The 8,127-nt window shown below is 32.9% G+C and overlaps 1 protein-coding gene across 2 annotated transcripts; it reads left to right on the forward strand.

The window, feature by feature from the left end:
* Window positions 1-441: 441 nt before the first annotated feature.
* LOC107948674 (phytosulfokine receptor 2) lies at window positions 442-5,138 on the forward strand. Of its 2 annotated transcripts, XM_041110831.1 has the most exons (3): window positions 442-875; window positions 1,061-1,102; window positions 1,225-5,138. In XM_041110831.1, the coding sequence occupies exon 3, from the start codon at window positions 1,227-1,229 to the stop codon at window positions 4,380-4,382; it is 3,156 nt and encodes a 1,051-aa protein (XP_040966765.1). In that variant the 5' UTR covers window positions 442-875; window positions 1,061-1,102; window positions 1,225-1,226; the 3' UTR covers window positions 4,383-5,138. The 2 variants fall into 2 exon arrangements, with proteins under 2 accessions (XP_040966765.1, XP_016738787.1); XM_016883298.2 differs by having other exon boundaries at window positions 442-1,102.
* Window positions 5,139-8,127: the final 2,989 nt, after the last annotated feature.

An 8,127-nucleotide genomic window follows, 5' to 3' on the forward strand; every position in this document is an offset into this window, starting at 1 on the left:
TGTGCTTCAAAAATTGTAACACCGTTGGGCTGTCCACAAAAAGACATGTTCCAACATCATCATTATTTTTTCATGACTTTTTTTTTCTTCAGATTTGTATATTTTTTTTATTGTTTTCGTTTATTTTATCTGATTTTATTTTTTTTCCATCTAATTATAATTGCTTTTAAAAATATTTATATTAGTATAAAATATTTATTTTACGTAATTTATATAATGTAAAAAATTGTATTATATAATTATTGTTATTAAATTTCAAGTAAAAGATTAAATTTTTAAAAATAAAAGAATAGAAATTAAATTTTAAATTTATAAAGAGTATAGGGACTTATGTTGTATTTTAACCAAAACAAAACTTATGAAACAGACAAATGTAGGTACTGACAATTAGAAAAAGAGGAGAAAATAAAAGGAAAAACCTCATTTTTAGGTTATCAAAAGTCAGCTCTGGTGTCTACACATTTCAAATCACTCTCCAAAACTGTACCTTCTTAGCTTCTTGTTTTTTGTTCAATAAAATACATATTCTCTCCCTCCTTGTGTCACAAATAGCAAAGCGCAGAACTTTCCTTTCCTTTCTTTAATTTGAAATGTCTTCTCTATTAAGATTCTGTACCTTTTTTTTTCTGCTTTGAAAATCCAAGAGTGAGAAACTAAGAAACTTCTGGTTTTGAAAATAAGTCAAATCAGTTAGGCCATTTTGTAGAAAAAATAAAGCCAAAGTTGGCCACTGTTGGATTATTAAATTTTTGTTCTTCAAATGTTGGGTTTTTAAGAAACTATTTACTTCACCGCAGTTATATATATATTTTTTGAGTATTGGGATCTGATTTTTCTTCCAGTTAAAAAAGATACGTTACTGATTTACTTGGAAGGTGATTTTGAGAACTGGGTCTTTCTCATTTTCATCTAAAAGGGGTTGGACGTGTGTGTTTTTTCTTCGTTTACAAGGTGTTTGATGTTGGGTTTGTTTTGGGATGTGCATGAATGAACACTTTCATGTGTGAAATTAAGTTCTGAATTTCTTCATTTATGATCTTGGGATTTGGTCTTTTTACAGGTGGGGATTGTTGATCTCAATAAATTTTTGGAATGTGAGCATGTAAGTTACTCATTATCTGGTTTTTTTCCTTCTTTGCATATGAAAAGGATATCTCTTTCATGATTGCTTACATTTTACTAATTTGGGGATTTTCCCTTTTCCTTTTATCTTTTTTTCCTCAGAAATGTTGACTATGAGATTCAATCCAATGACTTCCCTCAATTGGGTATTCTTAGCTTGCTTTATCTGTTCTACACTGAGCTTTGAGATTTCAAGCCAACACTGTGATCCAAATGATTTGTTGGCATTGAAACAATTTGTTGGGAACCTCACAGCTGGTTCCATCATCACATCATGGTCTAATGAATCCATTTGTTGTCAATGGGATGGTGTTGTTTGTGGGAATAATATCAATGTCTCAGTTTCTAATAGAGTCATTGGTTTGATTCTTCATGGGAAGGGTCTCAAAGGGAAAATCTCAAGCTCTTTAGCCAGTTTAGATCACCTTAAACGGCTTGACCTTTCGTGCAATCATCTTCGAGATCCCTTGCCTTCAGAACTCTCAAATTTGAAGCAGTTGGAGTACCTTGATTTTAGCCATAACATGCTTTCGGGGCCGGTTTCGAGCTCTGTTTCCGGTTTGGAATCTATTCAATGGCTGAATCTTTCGAGCAATTCATTCGATGGTGACCTGTTAGAGCTTGGAAGGTTTCCGGAAATTGTTGTGTTCAACTTGAGCAACAATTCATTTACTGGCCAATTCGGATCTCGAATCTGCAGTAACTCGAAACGGATTCAGGTTCTTGATTTGTCAATGAACCAGTTAGTAGGGAGTCTTGAAGGCCTAGAGAATTGTAATATGTCTCTACAACAGTTGCATTTGGACTATAATTCACTTGCAGGTGATTTTCCCGACTCGTTGTACTCGATGTTGTCACTGCAGGGTCTTTCGATCGCCGGAAACAATTTCTCGGGTCAATTAAGCAAGGAATTGAGTAAGCTTTCTAGCCTTAAATCCTTGATTATATCTGGAAACCGTTTTTCGGGTAGACTGCCTGATATCTTCGAGAACCTCACACAATTAGAGTTGTTGTGTGCACACTCGAATTTGTTTTCCGGTCCATTGCCATCGTCCCTGGCGCAATGCTCGAAGCTTCGTGTACTTGATCTTCGGAACAATTCGTTTAGTGGTCCTCTTGATCTTGATTTTACCGGAATGTCAAATCTTTACTCACTCGATCTCGCTACTAATCATTTTTCTGGTTCCCTGCCTGTTTCACTATCTGATTGTAAAGGACTGCACGTTTTGAGTTTGGCGAAGAATGAATTCCGTGGCCAAATCCCCGAGAGTTACGCCAATCTCGGATCACTCGTGTTCCTCTCGTTGTCAAATAATAGTTTTATCGATTTACCTGGAGCTCTATCTGTGCTTCAGCACTGCAAAAATCTCTCCACTCTTATCCTCACAAAGAATTTATATGGAGAGGAAATTCCCAGAAATGTAAGCGGATTTGAGAGCTTAACGATTTTAGCACTTGGAAATTGTGCTCTGAAAGGCCAAATACCGGAGTGGTTGTTGGGATGCAAGAAGCTTGAAGTGTTGGATTTGTCATGGAATCACTTAAATGGAAGCATTCCAACTTGGATCGGCCAGATGGAGAAGTTGTTTTACTTGGACTTCTCGAATAACTCTCTCACTGGAGAAATCCCAAAGAGTTTAACAGAGCTAAAGAGCCTCACTTCTTCGAATTGCAGCTCATCGATTTCTTCATCTTCAGCTGGAATCCCGCTTTACGTGAAGCGGAATCAGAGTGCTAGCGGTCTTCCATACAACCGGCTTTCGAGTTTTCCGCCATCATTATACTTGAGCAATAACAGATTAAGTGGGACGATATTGCCTGAATTTGGGCAATTGAAGCAACTCCATGTCTTAGATTTGAGCTGGAATAACATCACTGGTGTCATCCCTAGTTCCATTTCTGATATGGAAAACTTGGAAATTCTCGATTTATCGCACAATAACTTGCATGGATCAATTCCTTCATCATTTTCCAAGCTCACATTTTTGTCGAAATTTAGTGTTGCCTATAATCACTTGCATGGTATGATTCCAACTGATGGACAGTTTTATAGCTTTCCCAACTCAAGCTTTGAGGGGAATCCCGGACTTTGTGGGAAAATAGTCTCTCCTTGCGATGTTTTCAACAGTATGGTAAAGCCAACTATTCCATCCGGTTCAAGCAGGAAGTTCAGTCGAAGCAGCATTCTTGGAATAACAATCAGTATAGGAGTTGGAATTTCCTTGCTTCTTGCTATTGTTATACTTAGAATGTTAAGGAGGGATGCCGGTGATCGGATTGATGATTTTGATGAGGAACTTAGCCAATCACATGGGTTATTTGAAGGTTTTGGTACATCAAAATTGGTTCTTTTCCAAAGTTCGCACTGCAAGGAGCTCACGGTGATGGACTTGTTAAACTCTACAAACAATTTCAACCAAGCAAACATAATTGGTTGCGGCGGCTTTGGACTGGTATACAAAGCCTATCTTCCTGATGGCACAAAAGCTGCCGTCAAGAGGCTTTCTGGTGATTGCGGTCAGATGGAACGTGAGTTCCAAGCTGAAGTTGAGGCCCTTTCGAGAGCTCAGCACAAGAACCTTGTTTCTCTACAAGGTTATTGTAAGCATGGTAACGACCGATTATTAATTTACTCGTATATGGAGAATGGAAGCTTGGATTATTGGCTGCATGAGAGTGTTGGTGAGTTGTCGGTTCTCAAATGGGACGTAAGGCTCAAGATCGCTCAAGGAGCTGCTTGTGGGTTGGCTTATTTGCATAAGATTTGTGAACCAAACATAGTTCACCGGGACGTAAAATCCAGCAACATTCTTTTGGATGAAAAGTTTGAAGCTCATTTAGCAGATTTTGGCCTTTCAAGGCTACTTCGTCCGTATGATACCCATGTCACAACAGACTTAGTTGGAACATTGGGTTATATTCCTCCGGAATACAGCCAGACCCTAACTGCAACCTGCAGAGGTGATGTTTACAGTTTCGGTGTTGTTCTTTTGGAGCTTCTTACCGGCAGAAGGGCTGTCGAAGTACGCAAAGGGAAAAACTGTCGGGATTTGGTCTCCTGGATGTTTCAGATGAAATCCGAGAAAAGGGAGTCGGAGATTATAGACTCATCAATATGGGACAAGGATAACGAAAAACAGCTGTTCGAAATGCTTGAAATTGCCTGTAAGTGCTTAGACCCAGACCCGAAGCGGAGACCCTTAATCGACGAGGTTGTATCATGTCTGAATAGCATTGAAAATGAGGTTGTTCAACAATGAACATCCATTGCTTCACTCATTGAAGTCGTCTTCGGGTTTGGAAGTGTATACAAACGGTTCAAACTCGATTTGTATACTAGCAGTTTGCGAGTTGTATACATAGGCTGTTTCAGCCGTTTATTCGATCCGAAATATGCAATTATAAAGAATATCTAATCATTTCCTCCAACTTTTCCTTCTCCGAATCAGGTATGCAGTGGTTCAAGTTCAAATGGACCGGTTATTTCTCGTATCATGATTTCATTTGAATGTTTGCAGTGATCGTAATTCATATGCTTCTCGAAACAGCAGATATTGCTAACATGAGATGATGCTTTTTTATGACATAAATGCAATGCATCATCATACATGAATTCATCGATTACTTCGATTCACAGTCGGTGCACCAAAATGGCTATTATTGTATCAGTTCCCCGGTGAGAAAAAGAAGGCTGTCGTCATGCAACCAGGTCGGGTCTTGTATCCGAATTTGTATAGGATTGCACTTTGATTCTCATGGTATGGAGAATATATCAGTATCTGGAATATGTTTCTAACAACCTGTATGTGTGTATATATATGTAAACAAATATTTTAATTACTATTTTCGTATCCACAGTGTGTATATATATATGTATAAACAAGCATCCAAGGTTGTTTTTCCCTCCATTAGTTTTGAGTAGGAGCTTGAAAACAAAACATGGATTGAGAGGATAACATAAAATAAGTTAAAAAATATGCTGTTAGTACATGTACTCTTCGTAAATTTAGAATTTAGTTCATATGCTTTTATTTTCGAGAATTTAATTTTTTTACTTTTCAGATTTTAAAATTCAAGTTTAATTGTTAACCCTGTTAAAGATTATTTGTTAATTTTAGATTCATTATAAATAAGAGAATATAAAATTTTAAATTTATGAAAAATATGGAATTTGAAAACGAAAAAGTAGTTTGTGTTTTTTCACATTTGGGGAGTGGGAGTAGTTGTTATCTGTCCAATAAGACAAAAAGAGGATTCCCTTTTTTGACTTTACTTGTATTTGGTAACTAAAGTTAATAATTATCAATAAAATAAGAAATTAACAAATCAAACTTTGGGATGATCATGATTGATTTGGATACCTTTTTTTATTTTATAAATTCAGACATTTCATGTTTAGAATAATGCAGCTATTGACTTTAAGGGTTTTTTACTCCTATGTTATAAAAAAAAAATTATACACGAAAATAAGTTATCAGTCAGATTAATTACGAAAATAGTATATTTTTTTAGGTCGTGCCTACTTGACAGGCGCAACTTATTTTTTAATATTAATTTTTTTCGTTTAAAAAATTATTATTATATTATTTTTTTTGGGTTAGTATAGAATCCAAGTATATGTACGGGAACATACATACATGTTGCGCCTATCTGACAGATTCAACTAGTTATTTTAATAATGCATACTTTATCCAGATGAAGTATGTATTAGCAGATTCACTAATATGATTATATATATATAGATATTTACGTATGTATCACATTACAAAAACAAAAATTTAAATACTTATACCTAATAAAACATGTATCTCATTACAATAATAGTTATTTTCTAAATAACATATTGTTTTATAATTTTATTTCTTATTTAATGTTTTAATTTAATTTTAATAATGCATACTTTATCCGGATGAAATACGTATTAGTAGAATCACTGAATATATATATATATAGATTTAAGGACCCCATAAAGTTTTTTTTTTCCATGAGTGATATGGCTAATGCATGGAGAAAATATGGGCAGCATCCAGGGACAGCAAAAGCAAAGGCAGCAGTAGCCTAAAGCAGCAGCAGTAGGTAGGGGGTGTTGCGCCTACCAGTCAGCCGCGACTAGTTGCGTCTACCTGACAGGCTCAACCCGTTTTAAGTATTTTTTACCTGTATAAAATCCGTATAAAATCCATATAAAATCCGTATTTTTACACATATATTAATATAAATATTAAAATAAAAATATAATAATAATTTTTAAAGGAAAAAAAGAATTTAATATTAAAAAAATGGGTTGCATCTGTCAGGTAGGCGCGACCTAAAAAAACATACCATTTTCGTAATTAATCTAGCTGACAATCTATTTTCGTGTATAATTTTTTTATAATATTGGGGTAAAAACCCTGACTTTAACTATTTTATATACAAATATCATAATTTGCTTTACATTTCTGAATAATATTTTTAGAATTATAGGTATTTAGGAGGGTTGAATTTTGTTATTACTCTATCTACTTTGCGAATATTATGAATTTAACTTTTGTATTTTTATTTGATTAATTTTAGTTTTTATATTTTTAAAAATTTAAAAATTTAGTCTTGATCCAAATAATGAATTAATTATTAGTCTTATACTATTCATACAGTTGTAGATTTAGTAAATTTTCTCTAATTTAATTATTCGAAGTTCCTATACTTTTCGAATTTTGAAATTTTAATCTTAACGCAAATGACAGTCGCTAATCTATTAATTAGATTTTTAGTGAGTAATATTTAGAAATAATAGACTAACATGACATTACACATATGATAATGTATTTAGCGTATCAGATTTTAGAAATTGTAAAACTTAATGAATTTAAAAATTATTATTTGGCGATGACTAAAATCTGAATTGATTCGAGTCCAAGTACTGAATTCTATGGTACATATTTTTAATTTGATTCAAAATATGAATCTTAAATTTTATCTAAATTTATCATAATTAAATGTATTAAAAATTTATATAACTAAAATTACTAACTTATCTAAATTTGTATAAATATTTTAATTTCTTAAACAACATAACATATAAAAATAAAATGAAAATTTATTACCAAAAAATAAAAATAAAATGAAAATGACACAATGTTTGCTTTTCATAATCTAGATTAGGAAATAATTGAGTGCCTATAAGGAAAATAGGTGAACCTATACTTTGAAAACAAAAATCCCCTCCTTTTATCTTGCTTTTAGTCTACAAATTAGGTGATGTTTCATGGAAATTCAATGAATCATCTTTTCATTTACTTTGATTTATTTATTCAAAAGTTCACAGTGCTTTATTTTTTAATAATTTAAATAATAAATATTTCAAAAAAATAAACCCATAAAAATAACTCAATTTTTATATTTAAAACTTAAATATAAGTAGTTGAAAAAAGTAGAGGCATTTGAGTCAAATGCGAATTTTAGAGTCCCATACCCATACCTAACTCGAATATCACTCCCAACTTAAATATTATTGGAAGAACTTTACCTGAATATCACTAGAGTCCCATACCCATACCCAACTCGAATATCACTCCCAACTTAAATATTATTGAAAGAACTTTACCTGAATATCACTCCCAACTCGAATAGCCTATACCCATACTGTAAAATGAACAAGGGCACAAGTGATTTATAAAAAAAAAAAGTTTTAGGTAAATATAGAATATAAAGATTTAATCAAGATTTATTTATGGAAAACTTTTACTAATAATAGATGTTTAAATATTTTATGATAACTAATTCTACGAACACAAATTTTTAAAAATTATGACATAGTGATAAATTTAACCTTTCTTGTTTATATATATATATATTTTCAATTTGGCTTTTATTTTTTAAATTTAAACTAGGGATTTCTATATAATTAGAGTCCAAAACAAATTTTTTTATTTGCAACATAAGATTTACCGACACTCATCACCACTCATCCCTAGCTTTCCATCTCTATTGCTCCTCACTGCACCATAAGAATCAAGTTTCATC

The sequence above is a fragment of the Gossypium hirsutum genome, chromosome A04, assembly GCF_007990345.1.
Source record: "Gossypium hirsutum isolate 1008001.06 chromosome A04, Gossypium_hirsutum_v2.1, whole genome shotgun sequence".
NCBI lineage: Eukaryota > Viridiplantae > Streptophyta > Magnoliopsida > Malvales > Malvaceae > Gossypium > Gossypium hirsutum.